This window comes from Parasteatoda tepidariorum, chromosome 4 (assembly GCF_982258835.1).
Source record: "Parasteatoda tepidariorum strain Cologne lab strain chromosome 4, Ptep-v5.0, whole genome shotgun sequence".
NCBI classification, from domain to species: domain Eukaryota; kingdom Metazoa; phylum Arthropoda; class Arachnida; order Araneae; family Theridiidae; genus Parasteatoda; species Parasteatoda tepidariorum.
The window spans coordinates 41,817,762-41,839,220 of record NC_141758.1 but is presented as its reverse complement, the minus strand read 5'-3'; the positions used below and the strand labels follow the sequence as shown (position 1 = coordinate 41,839,220).

Below are 21,459 nucleotides of genomic sequence, written 5' to 3'. Positions count from 1 at the left end.
GACGTAAATGAACAAATCAAATCAAATCAAATCCATACGAATGTCCCTCGCAAGTAGTTAAATAAGCGTCGCGCGGCCCGATCAGAAACTTTACTGTCACCCGAATATGAGTGCCCGTCTAGCCAAAATGATTTTTTCAGTATGTATTGCATTAATTTCTTCAAACCATTTTGGTAACGATAATAATATTAAAAAAATTAAAAGTATTAAAAATTTACTCGAATTAAGTGTTTTTAATAATCTTAACTTCGACGGTCACCGGTGACCCCCGTGGTGCTACGAACAAATTCAGTGCCGGTCTGCAGTGACCCCCATGGCATTCAACGTGTTAATAACAACAACAAAAAATTATTATGATCAAAAATCTAAAAACAGGCAACTGTATATTATTTAAATATATCTATCAAAAGCAGATGATGGCAGTATTGTATTGGCATAATTTTGTCAGAAAAATTTGAAGAAAATCTAAAATACCGTACGCTTTATATCTCGAATTATGATTAAGTGGCGCCTTTGTATTTTCACACGAATCGCAAGATACTGCTATATAGAGTGTAAATATCCATCATCAGTTTATATGTGAAAATTTAATAAAGAGAATTAAAAGCATATTTAGAATTTTCCCTCACTGTCTTGATCCCTTCGACACTTGAGTTCGGTCTGGAGTAGAAGGTACAGCATTCAATCTATATTTAGCTCCTATATCTAAAAAAATAAGCACTTTGGTCAATTTTAATTAGGGGGGAAATTATATCAGTGAGTTAATAATTAGTGAGCATCTGAAAATAAATTCGTCTGACAATGTATAAAAATGTCTTTAGCACCATTAGTTGCTGTTGTAGTTCATTTACGTCGCACTAGAGCTGCACAATGGTCTATTGGCGACGGTATGGGAAACAACCCTGTGGATGATCCGAAGATATGCCATCACAATTTTGATCCTCTGCAGAGAGAATGGCACCCCCACTTCGGTAGCCCGACGACCTGCACGCGAAGTCGAGCACTTTACGGTAGAACAGTTTAACGATGACCAATACCGCACACCCTCCCTACGCAGACTGATCCAAGTGGTCACCCACCCGCAGACAGTGATGCTTGACTTCGGTGATCTGCTGGGAACAGTGTCTTAACGATCACTTCACTGCAGGACTAGTAATATTAGTAATATATTGGACAAATTTAGTGAAATCTAATTTATATGATGCCATATCTAAAATCTATTGAAGAATCAGAAAAGTAATCAACTTCTTATTAAATGCTATTTCCTCACCTAAATAAATAACGCGTTTTTAATTGAAATGAAATTTCTTAAAAATTCGGTAATAATAATAATAAAGAAAAGACCTTAAAACCACCTTTATAATTATTTTTTTAAGTCTACATTCACTGGAAATATATTTCATAGATAATTTCCTATTTAAAAGTTCAAATAATTTCAACATGATGATTTATATGATCACGTCTATTTTTTCTCATTTCTTACAATTGAAAAGAAAAATATAAGACTTTTAAAAATCAATACCTATTTGAAGTCAGAAAATATTTGACTGGGATACTTGAACTTTCACTAAGAGAAAAAGATTAACAAAAGAAAAAAAATATTTACTTCAAAACTTACCTTTAACTATTAGTATTAATTAGTATTATTTAACTATTAGTAATAAGTTATCATTAGTATAAATTCTTAGGAAATTGCATTTCCTGAAATATTAAACGCATTGCCTTAAACAAAAAAAATGGTTACAATACGGTACTTAAGCAAAGGCTGTGAACTAGATCAACAACTCACCTTTTCTTCTCATATTTTTATTAATATTTACGACAGTTTAGATGCCAAGTTGCAATAGCAACTTTGCAGGCCATTTTCAGCGTGCTACGTTATTGTGAAATTTTTATGTAAACAAATAGTCCTTTCCGTTACTTAATGGTGTATAATGTAAGCAAATTATACTGTTGTCTGGTTATTATGCTATAGCTGGCTATAAATCAGAACTAACACAAGGTGCATAGCCAAATCTTTTAACAAAAAATAAGCACCTTTTAAGTACTCAAAAAATATTTTTAAGCAATGCACCAATAAAATGCAAAATAATTGTCAGACTTGACATGATCATGATAAAATTAACTAGATTCTGACAAAAAACTCTTTTGTAGATTATACTAGCCATTAGAAAAAGATCGAGAGATTTTTCGGTACGATATCAGAGTGTGGAAAATGGAGCTTGGAATTGAGAATATCTTGCAAAATTCAGTAGAGTTGCACATGAGAGTGCAATAATCTCACCAAACCAAGCTCAGTAGATGCACATACGGACTCGCAAATATTTCATCAAACATGTAAAATGATTGGCGCTTTGATACGCTATGAACCGACGGTAGGCCGAAATGAATTGTGAAAACGTTGAATAGAACAATGTGAAAAGCACTCTTTTGCATAATATATGGCGAAAATCAACATGGTAACGTGGAAAAAATCTCATTTTCGAAAGGGAAAAATTAAGCACTTTTTAAAAACACCCCATGAAAAAAGTCCTTTAAGGGCTTTTAAATAACGAAAACCGATAAAAAGCACTTTTTAAAAACGCTACGCACCATGTAACGTCAAAAAGAAAAATTTTAGCTGCTATTAGGGTTAATCTAGAATGCACCAAAATTACTTTATACACATGAGAAAATAAACCTGTAAAATACTGGTTAATGTACTCAAATATTAGACTAGGGTTAGAAACCTATTCAGGGGAAAAACGATTTTCTACATTTTTTTTCTATGGGTATGCAAATTTGGTCGAGTCAATAATGCTGTTGTGGATAAAGTTACTTTTTCTATGGACTAAACAACAGCTGAAATAGAGAAAAATAGTATCCACATAAGTGGCAGGAGGAATTTCAATTCCAATGACCATTCTGGAAAAAATCCTGCACTGTTATTAAAACATTATATTTTTTATAACGATCATTGAACAATCAATACTCTTCAGACTTATGTCTATCAATGCTCAATTTCCTGAACTTTAAAGCTAACACAAAAGAAAAGAGAACTTTTGGATTAATCATTTTATAACTGTCGTTGAACAGCCGACCCAATTTTATGGGTTTACGACTACTAATTTTGAAGACAAGAAAACTCCTGGATCGAGTATTGGGAAAAATTCACCATCGTGGAGGACTTCTTAATGAAGCTAACCCGCATTTGCGTTACATGGAGAGGAAGACCATGAGAACCTCCTATGGTTAGCCTGACGGGAAGGGGACTCTAACCCATGATCGCTCTACCACTGAAGATATTTCACGGCAGCACTGTGGTCGGTGCAAGACGGATGCGGAATTCGTATCGACTGGGATTCGAACCCGGTTCGTCTCATTGGGAGACGAAAGCACTATCCCCTGAGTCATTACGGCTCTGGATTAATCATTGGGATAAATTCCTCTTCATGGAGGATTTTAAATAAGATTTGCTATTCGCACCTCTTTAAGTTCGAGAATCTTACATTCTGAAAAATAACTAGTAATGACAACAGACAAATGTCATGCAATATCTCCCACATTTAAAAAAAAAATGCTTGAAGTATAAGAAATCAACAGTTTACAGTCAAAAACAAATTTAATAATAGAAAAATTCAAACACTAATAACAAACATGTTATTTAGTGTTTGTTTAACATTATTAAGACATCAATACAAAAGTTTACAGTTACATATATTTACTTAAATAAATAATAATTACTCATTATAAATATGCAGTACAAAATGAAATGTATTTGTAAAGTTTATAAGTCTTTTGGAGTATTTAACAAAATATACAGAATAAATATTTCTGAGTATTGAAAATCGGTACATAAATATGTTTTTATTATTAGTCAAAAGCTCTTTGTGTAAAGGATTTATAAATATAGATATTAGAAAACTAATAACAATAAATATATAGTGAATTTTAAATAAAAAAAATTCGTATTTCTTTTGTTCAAACAATTGCATTAAAGTTTGTGAAAAAAATTTAGATTCATACCGTGCAAACTCTATGAAAATAGAATTTACAGTTTTATTAACTGCTGTGAAAAATTTTACAGGCCAAAACAACCAGCACATTTTGAAAGATCATGATCAAAGCTTGCAAAAATGATGCAAAAAATATGATATTGCACCACCAGAAGTAAGTAAAAGTTTGAAATTAGTCTTCCTTTGGAGTAAATAATTCTGATAATATTCAAATCTTGACATTTATTAAAGTGCAAACTTAGCCCTTCACTTTATGATTTTTTTTTAGTTTGTTTTAGGGAAAAATATGATTTTAAAACTTATTTAATAATTCTGAATCATATAATTATTAATAATCTTAATGTTACATTAAGTAATATTACAGTAATAGGGAGCTTTATCCCTACTCGCTGGGCTCACCAACTCCTAGAACTGTTTTTGCAGATTCTTTTAACTCCTTCCTTCTCGCCCCCTTGAAAATGATGAGGTGAGGATTCGCCCTCTATTTCTCATTCCCGTGAAATTTAGGGCTGGAGTGTTCAGTAGTAACGTGCCAATAAGAATAAAACTAATTCATTTCTTTTGCCCGGAAAACATTTTATTTCTCATTTTACACGCCTGATGGCAGTACCAGGATATTTTTAAGGTAATTGTAGATAGTTAGTTTATTTTAAACTAGATGTCAGCACTAATTAAATACATGTATTTGGCAAAATAGGCACTTTTATGACCGTTTTCCTGAAAATTAACCGATCGTTAAGGGGTTAAATGTCTCTGCATTCCAAGTTCACAATGTCACTCAATGGTTCAGATTAGCTCTGAATGAATTTTTTAAAAGAAAAATACAAAAACATAAAGACGCTGTGAAACCTTTGATTTTTATACACTTAGGTACTATTCCATTTTGGCAGGTCATAAAAATTCAATTACCATAGTACATATATTAGTATACTGGGTACCTATTATCACAATTAAGCATCAGTAAATAGTTTAATGAATTTTTTTACAACTTTCTTCTCCCCAAATGGAACAGTATCTACATTTCTCTTGTAAAATGTATTTAAAAAAAGCAAAATACAAAACTTATGATAAAAATATAAATATTTGAGTAACCTCATTTCACATAAGTAGCATAATAGTAGATCATTCTGAAAATCTATTTAAATATATATAAATTTAGGAATTTAAAGAAATAAGAGGAATTAAATAATTAATTCAAGCATTGCCCTCTTGAAAGACATAAGCAAAATTTGTTTCAGCGCTTTATTTAAGGCATAAAATTTACACTCCAATTTCAAAGGCATTTAAATTTTTTTATAATTTTCACTCACTTGATTTATCAAATTTCTGCTCATTGTTGCCAATATGAAAAGGCATTTTATAAGTTATGAATAAATTGAAAGCACATCTCGTATGAGCACAACTTGCATCTGTATTAATAGTACAAAAAACTTTGATCATAATGTTTTGAAATATGCTACCTCTGTTTTGAAAAAATATCATACTAAATAACTTTCCAAAGAAAACATTTAATTTTCAATCAACATAACACAGCAGCAGGTTTTAACTTTTCAGAGGAAAGTATTTTGGAAGTCAAAATTAAATGCAGGTTTCATAAAACGATAAATACTTTTAACAGTAAGGAAAATAAATTGTCTAGGTTTTTGAAAGTACATATTTAATAGACATTACTGTTGTAATAATTTTCGAAACTAATAAAACAATAAAAAAAACTTTCAGACTTGATAAGTACAGCATTTATAAATATTTCTAGCTGATATCTGAAAGTTGAATAAGCCCAAAAGATTCTATTGCTGTGTATTAAATGCAATAAATACAAAATAAAATTTATATTAATGAAACAATCAGTTAGGAAACAGGTCAATTACGGAGGATTTTCAATAGAATGACTTTTTTCTGGGCTTACTAATTCACTAACTAATTGGAACAAATGTTAAGTTAGGATTAATTCAAACAATTGTCATAATGAAGATAATAATATGAAAACATGAACCACTACCTTTTAAATATGATATAACTGAATTTGATTTTTTTTTAAATAGGAAATGAATGAAAAAAAAAGGAATTATAACAAAGAGCAAAAACAAAAATTAAGTACTTGAAATGAATCCATTCAAAAAAGATGAAAATGAAACACAATAAATCATTACCACTTTTTTTTCCTCTTGACTATTTCCTTACATGAATTCAGAAAATCCTTTAATTGTAAACAATTTTTTATGTACAACATGTTATATACAGTTTTTTTTAAACATACATAAATTTTAAAAAATATAACCTCTACTCTTTATAGTCAAAATAATCTATTTTTTTCTTTTGATTGCTAACTGCACTACTAGCACCAGAAGAATTCTTCGTGTCACGTGGAATCACAACAGGGAGAGGCCCTTTTCTAAATCCCATGTCCCTTTCAACAACAGTCATTATATGAACAAAAGGAAGCCAACATTTTGTTCTAAAATGGGGAAAAAATAGAGAATGTAATTAGTGATTGCAGTGAGACAAATTTAATATAATTTTGAATTTCCAAGTAAAGTATTAAAAATTAAAAACAATATTTCATACACAGGATAAGGAAAAAAAGGTTCGAAAATAACTCAAATCATAAAAAATAAATAAACAAAAAAGTATGTGACTTGCACAAAAACACATTAGATTTATTTACATACTTAAAGTTGTTTTTTACTGTATGTGTACAGTGTTCAAAAAAAAAAAAAAAATGGACCACCCTGGATCTTCAAATTTTGTAATACAGGATCATATAAAAATGAATCTTCGAGTTTTAGAACTCAACCTTAATGTCAAGAGAGTGATTGGTGGGTTTTAAATTGGTGGGCTAATTAGTTAGTGCAGACGATATTTTAAGTTATGAAATCAGACACAAAAACATACTTTCTCAGATTAAACTATCAGATTCGGATTTCTGACCCCCAAAATGCAGGAGGTAGAGGCAATCTGGAAAATAAGGTCCCTATAGTTTTGTCTAGACAGTGCTCCAAAGTTTGGATCCCTTAATGTCCATTTTTCCCTTCATATTTTGCCATCACACAATTTTTTAAGCGAATTGCAGCACACAATTATGAAATTAGTAATAATTGTAACAAAGTATACTTTGTTACAAAGAATGCTTTGTACTAGTATACTAGTACAAAGTAGATAATTGTATACTAGTAGATAATTATACTAGTATACTAGTAGATAATTGTAACAAAGTATACTTTGTCACAAAGTATACTTTGTACTAGTATACTAGTATATTTGTTACAAAGTATACTTAATTGTATACAAAGATAAAGATTAAAAATAAAACAATAAATATTTACTAAAATTTATTTTTCGTAAAGAATTATATTTCGATAAACGAATTTTATAATTATGTGCAAAAATTTTCAATTCACTTAAAAAAAATTTGCAATATGGCAAAATATGCAAAAAGTGAAATTAACATTAAGAGGTCCTAACTTTGGATCTCTCTCCTGACCAAACTATGGGAACCATATTTCCCAGATTGCAACTACTCCCTATATTTTGGGAGTCAGCAATCTGAATCTGTTAAAAAAAAAAAGGTAAATTTATTCAGACAAAGAAGGTTTTTTTTGTCTGATTTCGTAACTTAAAATATCGCACTAACTATACTTGACTTAACTATATTTCAAGTCACCCCCTTGAACCATTGAGAGCCAGTATTAGAACATAAAGATCTGATCATTGGGTCAAAAGCTATTCAGGGTGGTCAGTTTTTCAAGGCACATTGTACATTAACAGGATGCTCGGTGGCCGAATGGTAGCACTTTCCGCTCCCGTGCCACAGGACAGGTCCTGGGTTCGATTCTCAGGCCGCGGCAAGGTTGACTCAGCCTTTCACCCCTTCAGTGGGTCAGTAAATGAGTATCAAGCATGTTTGGGAACTAAACACCGGGGCTTACACGTTCGGCTGACCACCAGGCCGGAACCTGCTCCTGCACCTCAGAGTTCAAGGTCAAGAAGACTGAGGTGGGTACAGTAGGCCTTGGCCCCCTATGGGCTGTCGTGCCACTGAGTTTAGTTTAGTTTTTGTACATTAACAGTCAAACAAATTGTTAAGCTGTATACATAAATAATGATTAAGAAGAATAAAATAATAATGATAAAGTAAAACAAAAAAAAAAATAATGTATAAATATTATAAGAAAAATAGAAATTTAACAAAGCATTTTCATTCATGATTTTCTTTTTGAGAAGTAAAAAATTCCATCAAAAGTCAGAAGAATCTTGTTGTTTGGTTGAATAACACAGAGGCTAATGCCGGCAAATAAAGTATTTATTAAAACATAATATGAGGAAACAATAGTTCGCACACACAGTGCTACACATCTGAATCAACCAACAACTAGTCAGCTTCTTCAACAAATATATATCTATTTCCCCTATCGGGAAGTCGTTGTATTACATCACGCAACTCGCGCAACTTATTTGAGAAGGAGAGGAAAAATGAGATTTTATTTGCATATTAACAACACTCCCCCTGCGAATAAATACACATTTTTCCTCAAAATATGAAACATAAATATACTAAATTTCTCATACAACTTAAACTTATTAACAATTAATCAATTAAATTTATTTGTGACACAGTCCAAGTGAGCTTGTCAAAAGTTACAGCTTTAGTTAGGAAATCTGCGATCATTTCGTCCGTTTGCACATACTCTACTTTAATAATTTTGCCAATTATATCCTTTACGTAATGAAGTTTCAAATTTATATGTCTCGTTCTAGAAGATGATTTTGCACTATTCAACCAATCAATTGCAGATTGATTGTCAGACGAAATGGTCACAGGTTTCTTTACAAATATAGAACAATGCAATTCTTCCAATAAATTTAATATCCACATTAGTTCTCTACAGACACCACCTAAAGAAACAAGTTCCGTTTCACAAGTAGATAGAGCAACTGTTTTTTGCTTATTGCTCTTCCATAAAATTAAAGAATCACCTAACATTACAATTTCTCCTGAAAATGATTTCCCATTTTCAGCATTTCCCCAGCTTGCATCGGCATGAGCATTCAAAAGTCCTGATTTGTTACTAAAAAATAATTTTTTATCCTTTGTACCATTGAGATATTTTAACACTCTTTTAGCTAAATTAAAATGTCGTTTCTCAGGCTTATGATTAAATTGAGATAAGTAGCTCATGACAAATGCTAAGTCTGGTCGTGTTCTGTTCGAGAGATATAAAAGTTCCCCTATTAATTCTTGATATTGTGTTTGGTTAACCATTTCGTTTGAACAATTAAAACTCCTATCCTCACCTCTTACGATTGGCGTTTTTACACATTTAGAATCAAACATACCATGTTTCTGCAGTAAATAGTTTATGTATTCAGTTTGAGACAAAGTTACGCCTTTCTCACTTTTATTTATTTCTATACCTAGAAATTTATTCTCTTTACTTTCTTTCACTTCAAATATCCGAGATAATTTTCCCACTATATCATTATACATTTGCAAATCTGAATAAATAACTATTAAGTCGTCTACGTATATTCCAATATAAAAATACTTAGAATTCTCTATTCTAGTGAAAATACAATTATCCGAAGCTAGCTGTTTTAAACCAAGCTTTTCTAATTCCCGTTTAAGATGTAAATGCCCATTTCGACCTGATTGTGGTAATCCGTAAAGACTACGTTTTAACTTGCATACTTTATTTTCACCATACAAATGTTTAAAACCTGGGGGAATAGTCATATATACAGTTTCTTCCAAATTACTATAAAGATATGCAGTTTTAATATCTAAAAATTTTACTTCTAAATTTAATTTGGCAGATAATGCTAACAACAAACGCAAAGATTCGGTACTTAACACGGGTGAATAAGACTCTAAATAATCACGATTTTTTACTTGATTAAAACCTGCTGCTACTAACCTAGCTTTGTATTTATTTTCTTTCATCGTAAAAACCCATTTACTCTTAACAATTTTTACATTTTCAGGTTTATCAACCAGATCCCAAACATCGTGTTCGTGAATGGAATTTAATTCTTCATTCATTGCTTTTTCCCATTTTAACCAATTTTTATCACGTTTAGCTTCATCAAAATTACCCGGAATATTAGTTACTAAGTTCGAACTTGCTTTTTCCTTTATTCTATCTGATCGACGTACACCTAGCTCTAGTAACCTGTTTTCGTCTTCAATTATTCGTTGTTCATTTAATTCCCTAATTTTTTCTTTAGTTGAACTTACTGGACGACCGCGAGTTGTAGTTTCACTTAGATCTCGGGTATCTTTCAAATCCAGTGGAAATTCAAAACGTGTATTTTGGTCTTCTACATTAGTTTGGATATTAAAAAATTCATCGATGTCATTAAATTTATCCTCACTAAACAAATTACTACTACCTAATAATTTCTCATTAAATTTTACTGAACGCTCTTGGATTACTTTATTTCTTTCAGGGTCGTAAATACGATAAGCTCGTCTTTCATTCGAATATCCCAACATAATACCTTTTTTACCTGGAATAGAAAGTTTGTGTCTTAAAGCTTTAGGAACGTAATAGTATACTGTAGATCCAAAAACGCGTAGATATTTATAGTTCTGCTTCTTATTAAAAAATAATTCTTTTGGAACTTCAGTTTTACCTTTTCGAGGAGTTAGGTTAGTAACATGCGTTGCATAGGCTATTGCTTCAGCCCAAAAATTTAAAGGAAGTTTACTATCATAGATTAATGTTCTAGCTCTATCTAACAAAACTCTATTAGCTCGTTCAGCTTTACCCAAACTTTCTGGGTTGTACGGCACAGATTTTTCATGTGTAACTCCGCATTCAGTGAAATAAAACTCAAGATCTTTGTTTACAAACTCAAGACCATTATCACTACGGAATTTCTTAATTTTCTTATTTATTAAGTTTTCAAATTTTAGCTTAAAACTTACAATTTTATCAAATACTTCGGTTTTGTTCTTAAGAAAATAAGTGAAATACATGCCAGAAAAATCATCTACTAATATTAAAAAATATCTTGAATTACCTAAGGACTTAACTGGGAATGGTCCACACAAATCACCATGTATTAATTCTAAAGTTGTTGAACTTTGAGGAGTTAAAATACTAAAATGAGGTTTTCTGGTAATCTTAGAAATATCACATGATTCACAAGACAATTCATTATAAATTTTTAAATTTAACATTTTACACATTTTACGCATATAATCAGCATTTAAATGACACAATCTTTTATGCCAGATTACATTCATTTCAGCGTTATTTTTAACTTTGTTACACTCAGAAAGACATACCTCGTTATTAACATTAGGTTTTAGCTTAGCTTCTAATTTTTTATTCACATTTAAAGCTTTCAAAACTACGCGTCCATTAGGAGCAATAATTAATACTGAGTTTGAATGTGATTTTACATTAAACCCCAAATCCATTAAACATGTAACTGACAGTAAATTATGACGTAATTCTGGTACATACAATACATTACTAATTATAATTTTTGCATTATTACTTAGTGAAATAGCTTTAACAGTTCCGGTTCCTTTAGTATCTAATGTAAAAGTCTTACCTGCCTGGTATATTTTACTGTCGCAAGCATCTATAGATTCGAACCAGCGTTCATCCTTGCACATATGAGACGTGGCTCCGCTATCCAGGATCCAACATTCGTCCACTTGCCCTTTCTGTTCAGCTGAAACTAAGGCGTAATCGTCTGGAGTAGCACTTTCAGATACCAATGTCTCTTGAAAATTTGGTTTTCGGCGACCTTTTGCTCTGCTGGTCGATGTTTTGTAGTCTCTATCTGTTCCCACTTCTTGATGTTTCGAATAACAATCCCTTGCTATATGTCCCGGTCGTCTACAGGAGTAGCAAATTTTTCTAGGTAAACTCTTCTTCTGAGTAGCATATGCAGATTCCAAATTTCTATGTCCACGGGATTTCTGTAGTAAATCTTTTTCTTCTTCCCTTAAGACTTCAAGTATTTCTTCTATCGACTTTTCTCGTTGCGTTTTTAAAACTTGTTTTATGCGCTCATATTTTCCAGCTAGACCTCTGACCGTGTAGAACACTAATTCTCTGTCAGATATTTTCAGTCCCAAGGAAGCACACTTAGTCGATAATCCCTTAGCTCGAGCTATATAATCGTTTACAGCTTCTGAATCCAGCATTTCTAAGCTCTTAAGTTCGGCACCCGCATCAATCTTTCTATCTTCCTCAAGCCCAGTGTAGGTAGTTTTATTTCTTGTCCACAAAGCTTTTGCATTCTTTTCTTCTGCATATTGCAAAGCCTGTTCGTCTGATAGAGACAATTTCAAGTATGATACGGCATCTTGGTTAGTAGTTTCCCAAACTTGCAATTTACCAGGGTCAGTTGGAGCTTCCTCTGTCACTGCCGACATTAGTTTTATGAGATTCAAAACCGCTTCCATTTTCATGGCCCAAAGATGATAATTAGTTCCAGTCAACTTCGGAATTCCAAAAGCTAAGTCTTTCTCCATGATTATCGTAAACCACGCTCTGCTACCACTGTTGTTTGGTTGAATAACACAGAGGCTAATGCCGGCAAATAAAGTATTTATTAAAACATAATATGAGGAAACAATAGTTCGCACACACAGTGCTACACATCTGAATCAACCAACAACTAGTCAGCTTCTTCAACAAATATATATCTATTTCCCCTATCGGGAAGTCGTTGTATTACATCACGCAACTCGCGCAACTTATTTGAGAAGGAGAGGAAAAATGAGATTTTATTTGCATATTAACAACAAATCTCATGCCTATTTAGAAGAATTTTGGGTATAAATGCAAAGTTTTTAAGTAACTTATATTGTGCTTCTAAGATTAAGTTAGTCAATTACTAGCCTTACTTTTGTATATTGTGATATAATAGTAAGATTGCAAAAATACATCACACAAATATGCATAAAAAACAACAACAAAGAAATGATATAAGTTAAGTAAGTAAATCACAAAACAGGGCAGATAGGGAAACGTTTTATAGAATTTACCCTTGAAATAATAATCAGAGTGACATAGAGTAGATAACTGAGTAGCTTTGGAAGTTGTATTAATACTTTCACATATAGAATTAACAGCTGTGTAAGATTCATGTTAGGGAAAAAGTACAATAAGTTATCCTAACCATTCCCTTTGTACTGTAACACATTAAAAGGGTGGAAAATACAGAAATTGATAATATTTTTCCCATAATTTTTTTAACGTATATCCAGGAAAAGAATAGAAAAAATTCTTTTACATTGAAATGGAAGTAAGGCCCAGAAAAAATAACAAGAAGGCACAAAAAATATATTTAGTCTGAAGGTAGAGACGATTCAGACAAATTATTATAGTTCCATGTTATCAGATAAGTGAAATCAGAAGAAGCCAAAAAACTCATTAATACTAATAAAATTTTAAGTATAATAATATTAATAGAGATAACAGCATTTTTTGAAAAAAGTACAATATTACTGTTCAAGTTTAAGCATAGACTTTTCAGAGTAATAAAAATTTAACTGAACATTACATTTTTATAGAATTTATTAACAGCTTTAAGGAAAGTTAACAAATTCAATTAAATTTCTTAAATCTCATTTTTTAAGATAGACATTCAATAAAATTTTTGAAATTTATATCAATAGCATAAACCCAATAGACATTACCATAACAAACATGAAATTTTTTTTTAAAAACTTACTTATAAGCAGTAACAACTACATTTTTCTTGGGTTCTTCATCGTAGCTCTGAGTTTCACAACCAAAAAATTCAGCAAGTTCATGCACTACCCTACGTTGATCTCGGTTCATTGGAGGAAAAGAATGGCTCCTGCATTTCTGTTTTGACTGCAACAATGGCAACATTAAAAATATATCTCACCTTTTGAAATTAATGTGTAACTTTTTAACACAAATTACATGCCAAAATTTTTTACCTCTTTAGCTAACTGAACAAGGTCACTTATTTTGCTATAAACATCAGACACAAATGATGGACTTTTCTTAGCTTCTGCTTTTAAAAATTCAGAATAACTTGGAGGGCCAGGTGAACAAGACAAATCTGGGTTCTGTATTTGTAAAGCAATAGCTAGCCGTTTATTTCTTTCCAGAACGGCACATTCTTCATTACACTGCAATCTAAGAAGGAATTCAGCAACATTTTAATTATTTCATTGTAATTGGCATGATATAAAAATAAGTTTAAAATTTTAGATTTAGGTTTTTCAAAAAATTTAAAATAATAAACTCTAGTGAAATTTACCTAGAAATAGCTCCGCTTGTAATAAGATATCATTTTACAGCTACCAACATGCAGAAGCGCAGAATAATATTTCCCCAGAATTTTTTTTTTTTTTTTTTTGGTTTGAAATTTCCCCCAAAGTTATAAAGCTTTCTTTTAAGCAATAATAACTTTTTAAAACAATTTTGCAAAGTCAAATTTGTATATTTAATAATTTTTTGTTTAAAAAATACAAATAATTGAATATTATAATTTTTACAACTAAATTTAAGGTCCTTATCTTAATGAATTAAAACAGATAAATAAATTGAATTACAAAGTTTTTGTGCAATAACAAATTTTTTACAGCAAAAAATTATCTAGCAATCTTCTTTATTTTAAATCAGACCAAGAATTTTCTCACAGCAGTCTGAATTTCCTCCGAACATCGTTCACATGATCTACTGCATTCCTGCCAACAGGATCAGGATAAAATCCAGTTTAAATACACTAGAAACACATTCGAAATTGTCATATTTTGTGTCCTGATTTAAAGCGATTACAGGTTTATTGAGGAAACTTTTAATAAATGGTTGGTTTAATGTAAAAAAGCTCATATTAAATCCTGTCATTAAGAGCATAACTCAGTTTCTATGAAACAATTTTCAAAAACTTTTGCATAAGTAAATCTTCATTTTTAAAATATGACTACTTTGAGACCTAAATTATTTGAAAACTTAAAAGTCAAAGCGGAAAAAAAAGGAGAAAGGTTAGAGAAAAGATTGATTCAATGATATAATCTAAACTAATAAAAATATTGTAGTGAACAAATATTTTATCACTTGAAAGTACTCAAAAGATATGAAGAATGTACAGGAATGTAATGTCACTCGTGGAAAATTTGTTCCCCCCCCCCCCACAAAAATTCTTTCAGTATCTTACTCATTATACATATAAATAGACATATTATAAAACTAAATATTAATAAAAGTAGTAAAAATGTCCCTATTTAATGATTCAAATAACAAACAATAAACTAAGTTTAATGTGGAAAGTGAGGTGCCACTTTTGCTTTGACGATATTCATGAAAAAAATCATCAAATGCACCTACCTTAAAAACATCTTAATCAAAACACTACTAACTAAAGATCAGCTAGCAAAAACGCAGTGTTTTTAAAGAAATTTTGTCAAAATAAGGTGGGTTGAAACTAGTTACAAAAGCCAATAAATCACTTGCAGAAAGATTATTTTAATCTGGTACACAATACCACAACATCTGTGAGAGAATCAATATAATAATAAGAAAGCAATTTGTATAGAAAAAAGAATATTTTATTTAAACCAAAACATACTTGCTACTTTTTGATTTCCTTCCAAGAACATCATTCAAATTGACAGATTGCCCTTCTTTAATTTCTTGCATTTTGCTAGCCAATACGGAAACTGACATCAACCTATAGGTTTTGGTGCTGTCATAACAGGTGGTTTTCTCACTTCTATGTCCACAAGGGCAAGTTAAGGTGACCTTAAATACAGGACATCAAAATAAAATCAACAATTTATCAGACATAAACATCAAAAATTACTATCCAATTTTTTTTTTGTAACAATGCCTTAACTAGAAAAATACCTTTGCTTTGCAAGGAGTTTCTGGACATGAACCATCATGACAATGATTTCCACAGGGGTGACCACAAGTAGTTCTAGGGGTGGAGCATACTTGAGGGCATTGTTCTCTTGGTTTAAGACAGGGACCAGAGTGACAAGTGTTCTGGCATTCATGCTTTCCACATGGGAGAGGGTTTTGACAAGGCATCCCACATGAAACTCCATCCAGGAAGCACATTACACTCCCACATTGCTATAAAATTATAACTTAAGATATAAAAAAAACTGGAAAAAAATAACAAAAATAAACCTATCATCAACAGGCATTTAAATTTACAAGGAAATTCCGTAAAATAAAATAATAAGCACACAGATAATTAGGTTACTCTAAAATAAATTAATTTTCAAGCTGTTTTCTGAAAATGCACTTTAACACTAAATGCATTCAAATTTTTTAATTAAAAAAAAATAATAGAATGCATTGGCAAGAAAAAATCACTGTAAACTACTGCTGAAGTGAACATTACAATTGTAAATTTGAAATATATACTAAAAACAGATAGAAACAATCCTGCATATGTTGCAAGCTCATGGGCGCCTGATGGAAAGAGAAAAAGAGGGAAACGGAGACTAACACAGCAAAGAAGCATTAAGGAATATCTTATTAGAGCAGGATTAACTGAATGGGAAGAAACGCATTGCCTGGCCAAAGACAGGAGTGTGTAGAGGAAAAGAAAAAAGACTTGAGGCCTTATAAGCCAGTTCGGCATGAAGAGGATAAGTAAGCATCAAAAAAAAAAATTTTTTTTTTTTAAAATTAGTTTTGAAAAAGTTTAACATGTTACGAAAAAAATATTAGTGGCTTACCATTGATACTACTTTTTATCTAATGCTCGTTCAAAAATAATCACCATATAGAAGAATAGCATACCTTATGATGACCATAACACCATTTCACAGTCAATGAAGTGCAAGGTGGACATGTCTCATCACTGTGGCAGGTATGTTTCACTTCATGATCACAAGAGTGGCTGCGGATGCATGGTTTAGAGCATTCGGGTGGTTTAACTCCACAGTGTATAGGAGGATATAAAACAGATTCACCACAATGACATCTAAGCTCATCGAAACCTAAAAAAATTTGTGACACATAAATATAAAATTATGTAGCATATTTAAAATATTTTTTGGGTATTATAAAAAATGAAGTAAGATTGGATTAAGCTGATAAAAAATACACAAAGGAATAATCTTTCAAAAAAGTGCAGACTCTTACAGAAAAGCATTTAATACAAATTTCTAACATTGATGAGTTCCGTAGAGTTTCAGAATCATTTAAATACAAGGAGAAAATTCTTGTAGATCAAAAAATGTAGATGTAGAGATTAAAAAATTTTCTGAGTTCAAAAAATAAAAACATTTCCAAAATGCTTTATTTAACCAACCCAGGAACAGAAATTCAGAAAATTTAGTTACTGGTGCAAAGGACCAGCAACTGAAAGATATTACATGTCTGTAAAGGGTATTTTGGAAGAAAAAGTGTTAAATAAAGTGTATTTAAATGAAAAATTACAATTCAGATAATATGTTATATTGAACAATTATGATGCATTATGCTATGTTGTGACAAAAAAATAAAACAAATTATAAAAATATAAAAAAATCTTACAATCAATTGCTCATCCGGGAGACAACTTACATTTTTTTAATGGTCGAAGTCAGATTTTTTAACCAATGGAACACCATTAATTTTAAACCAACAAATATATCTTTAGTTTTATTCAATTAAGATTAGTTAATGGAATAGACCTTCTATAGGTCTTTTTAATAGAGTGAAACATCCTTCCGTTGTTCCTGCATCTTTCAATTTCCAATATGTACAGTCTTATCCAACAGTTCTGTTACAAATGCTATTCTAATTATGTTTATGATAATGTTTAAATCATGTTTGAAACTAGCAGATTGCCATGTCCATTGCTTAAAAAATCTACCAACATTTAAAAATATTGAAGTTAATTTGCTTTTAAATGAACAACAATAACTCCTGATATTAATGATGAAAAAAATCAAGATATGTTACAGTTTGGGAAAAATGCCTCAAACAGCATGTTTGATGTTTGTGCAATGTTGGAACTTCTGGTGTAGTCAGCTCCAGAAATGATTTCTTAAGTTGAAAAAGTGCAAAGTAATGCTGATGAAGATGGCAAAATGGAACCACAACCAGTACTAACGTTTGTAGAAATTCTCCAAGTCTTTGAAAGAATGAGGAACAGTGAAGAAAAAAATAACCGTTCGCATTGAAGATTTGTATTTTTTAAAAAAAAGCTTTGTTAGAAAAAATGATCACAAGATAGATTTACTTTCTATTATTTAAGAAAAAATTAGTTTTTAAGAATTCTATATTTTATTCGTAATTTACTTTGAAATAACTAGTTTTTAATATTTTACATTAATGAGCATAGTAAAACCTAATTTTATAAAGAACTAACAAAATATATATGTAAAATAAAATTTTATTAAGATAAATTAACGAAACTAAAACTAAATATATATGCTACTAAAAACACATATTGAAATCACAATTACAAATAGCAGATTAAATTTTTAATCAAATACTGTTAGGTATGAATGCTTAAACTGACTCTTAAATAACATGAAATGTTGTTTTGTTTTCCTCCAAAAATTTGGATGCGAAAAACTTTATAACTTTCTGAAAACATTAAATTTAATTAGTTTTAATTTAAGCTACTTCTATAATATCATTACGTAAGTTCTTTTCAGTTCATTAAATTTTATCCCCAGTCCTAGAAGAAATAGGTTTCTTTTGGACAAAATACCAATACTGAGAAAAAACATTATAATACTAATTAACATAATCTGAAAAAAAAATATAGCATTAGTAGTCACAGTACATGATGAGAAATTCAATAAATGTAACTACAGTCGAACTCGTTTATAACGAGCTCGGATTTAACGAGAACTCGGATTTACCGAGGAAAACGAGAATATTTGGTTGGATCAATGTTAAGTCTATGGAACAGAAGTCGCTTTTAACGAGCAAGACCCGGTTTTAGCGAGCAATATTTTTCTGTCTTGCAATCTTTTTTTCAAAATGATAAGAAATGCGTGCGACATAAAAAAAAAAACGCGAACTGAAACTTCAAAGTAAGCTAACAAATTACTATTTTAAATATGTAGATTAATGAAAAAAATAAATGTTTTGGTAAGAATCTTTTCCTTTATTTTTCTTTCCGTTTATTGCTTCTTTCCTTTAAGACTGTAGCGCAACTAGAAATTTTTTGCTGGTTAGGGGGGATAGTTGTCGTTAAATTAAGAAAAGTAATTAATTAAATTAATTAAAGTAAGTAAGTATTAATTAAATTTTATGTAAACTCAAAAATTTGACCTCTTCTGGTTGCACGCCTGCCTTAAGGACCCGTTTATTACGAGCACTCGGATTTAACGAGTACATGTTACGGTCCCTTTGTGCTCGTTATAAACGAGTTCGACTGTAATAGGAATGCAAAGAAATATAGTTAAAAGAAAAAATTATAAAATGTTACTTACTAACATTCCAGCATGTTGGACAATTGCCAGCATGACATGTTTCCTGGCATTGATGATTACCACAAGATAATTTTTTATTGCATACCAGTTCACATCTATGTTCAGCATTGGTGCAACATTTGTTTAGGCATTTATGGCGACCACAGTCTTTACGTTTGCTACAACGTTTTTCACAAGTATAATCAAATGTTGGGGAAATTTCTGCACATTTAAATTCTTTGTTATTAGCTCCACATCGACATTTTCTAGAAGTACTGAGAGGGCAAGGAGGACAAGGTCCAACATGACAGGAAGACTGACATTTATGGTTTTTATCTGAGGAAAAAAAAAAAGGAAATATTTTAAAACATTTATTTATATCTTATAAAATACAAATATATCCAGAGCAACATTTTTTTAATTTAAATAATAAAGGAGCCATAGTAGTTAAGGTACTCAGCTGTCATTGTAAGGGATTGGGGTTCAATCTCTGAAGGCAGCCAGAAATCTTTCCAGTTTCAGATCGATCGTTACATGCTTATCTGTAAAGTAGTGTTAGTTTAAAATGATTGCCATCATCACGCGTTTGGTCCAGAAATTAAGGAACCCTAACCTCCATAACCCCTTTACAGATGGACTAGACTGTTACAAGAATGCTTAACTTTTGAAATAAATGAATAAATAAAAACAAAACAACTTTTGCGATTTCATATCACAGGAAAAGAAATATTATCTACTAAGTATGTTACTAGATATAATTAAAGAATTTTTAAATAAATCAGGCCTTTTTTTACAAAAGTAATATGTCTTAAAGTTATGTTTGGTAAGCATAAATACTTGTTAGTTAATGTAAAATATCCAACAAATTGCATTTAAAATAATATAAATATATTATTTTAAATGCCCCTTTTATAGATAAATAACATTAAAAATATATATCAAATTTTATTCTAAAGTCTGATGAATTTAAAAGTTGTTCTTGCACACTTACCGAAAAAAAAAAAAAGAAAAGATGTGATGACAATGAATTGGTTAGCATGGCTGACATAACATACAAACTAAAAAATGCACTGAGTACATTTCTAAGAGTTCATTCAAGGGTATATCTTGTTCATAATAAAATGTATAGAAATTTGTGACAAATCAACTTCCAAGATAAATAATTGCTACAGTAGCTAAATCAATCTTTTGTAGCTAACGAATGTCAGCCAGTTTGAATTTCTAAGCACAACCATAATAACTAAAAAAGAAATTAATAATAAGATATTGCAGGTAAAAAGATGTGATTTTGGTTTGAGAAATTAACTTTAAGTTTAACTCTATTTAAAAAAATAATAAAAAATACATACATGAAAATAAATAACTGGTTTTGGGAAAAAAGATACCTTGAGCTATACTTGGAATTATACAAGCATATTATTTTAATATCACTTCAACACAATCATAAATATGGAGAAAATTTAAATTAACTAAACATTGCAGCTATTCAATCAGACAAAATAAAATATTTGAAACACATTTACAGAAAAGATGGTTCAGACTAGTTATTCAGCTAGCCTTGATAGAACCAATAGTAAATAGCTTTGGGCTGTAATAGGTTAAGTTAACTAAGAGCTCAAGTCATTACAAAAAGGAAAAACGCCCTTTTTTTTAAATTAAACAAAGCAAAAGAAAGAGCCGCGATGGTTCAGTAGATAGAGCATTCGCCTTCCAATGAGGTAAACTGGTTCTCGTAGTCTTCCTCTCCGTGTAATGCAAATGCGGGTTGGTTCCATCAAAAAGTCCTCCACGAAGGCAAATTTCTCCCAATACTTGATCCAAGAGTTCCTTTGTCTTCTAAATTGGGTTCAAAATTACAAGGCTACGGAGTTGAACATTAGTAGTCGTAAACCCAAATTTGGGTTGACTGTTTGACGATGGTTACAAAATAAAATAGCAAACAAAAGGGAACATTCTTAGTTTCAATGAAATTCTCTAAATTTACTTAACTTAAAGGAAAGCTTGAAATGTTTATGTTGCATAAACATTCAACTATTAAGATAAATTGTATACTGAAAAAAAAGTACATTAAGTGAAGTCAATACATAAATCTAT

At 30.7% G+C, this 21,459-nt stretch overlaps 1 protein-coding gene across 1 annotated transcript in view; it reads right to left on the bottom strand.

Moving 5' to 3' along the window:
- Positions 1–3,582: 3,582 nt before the first annotated feature.
- The window catches only part of stc (nuclear transcription factor, X-box binding stc), a 34,937-nt gene continuing 17,060 nt past the window's right edge, over positions 3,583–21,459 (bottom strand). The window contains exons 7-13 of the mRNA XM_016074307.3: positions 19,387–19,701; positions 16,751–16,950; positions 15,842–16,072; positions 15,564–15,736; positions 13,927–14,128; positions 13,692–13,837; positions 3,583–6,450 (exon numbers count right to left, since the gene is read on the bottom strand). Coding sequence (XP_015929793.1) covers positions 6,276–6,450; positions 13,692–13,837; positions 13,927–14,128; positions 15,564–15,736; positions 15,842–16,072; positions 16,751–16,950; positions 19,387–19,701 — 1,442 coding nt within the window. The 3' untranslated portion in view covers positions 3,583–6,275. The remainder of the gene's footprint in view (positions 6,451–13,691; positions 13,838–13,926; positions 14,129–15,563; positions 15,737–15,841; positions 16,073–16,750; positions 16,951–19,386; positions 19,702–21,459) is intronic.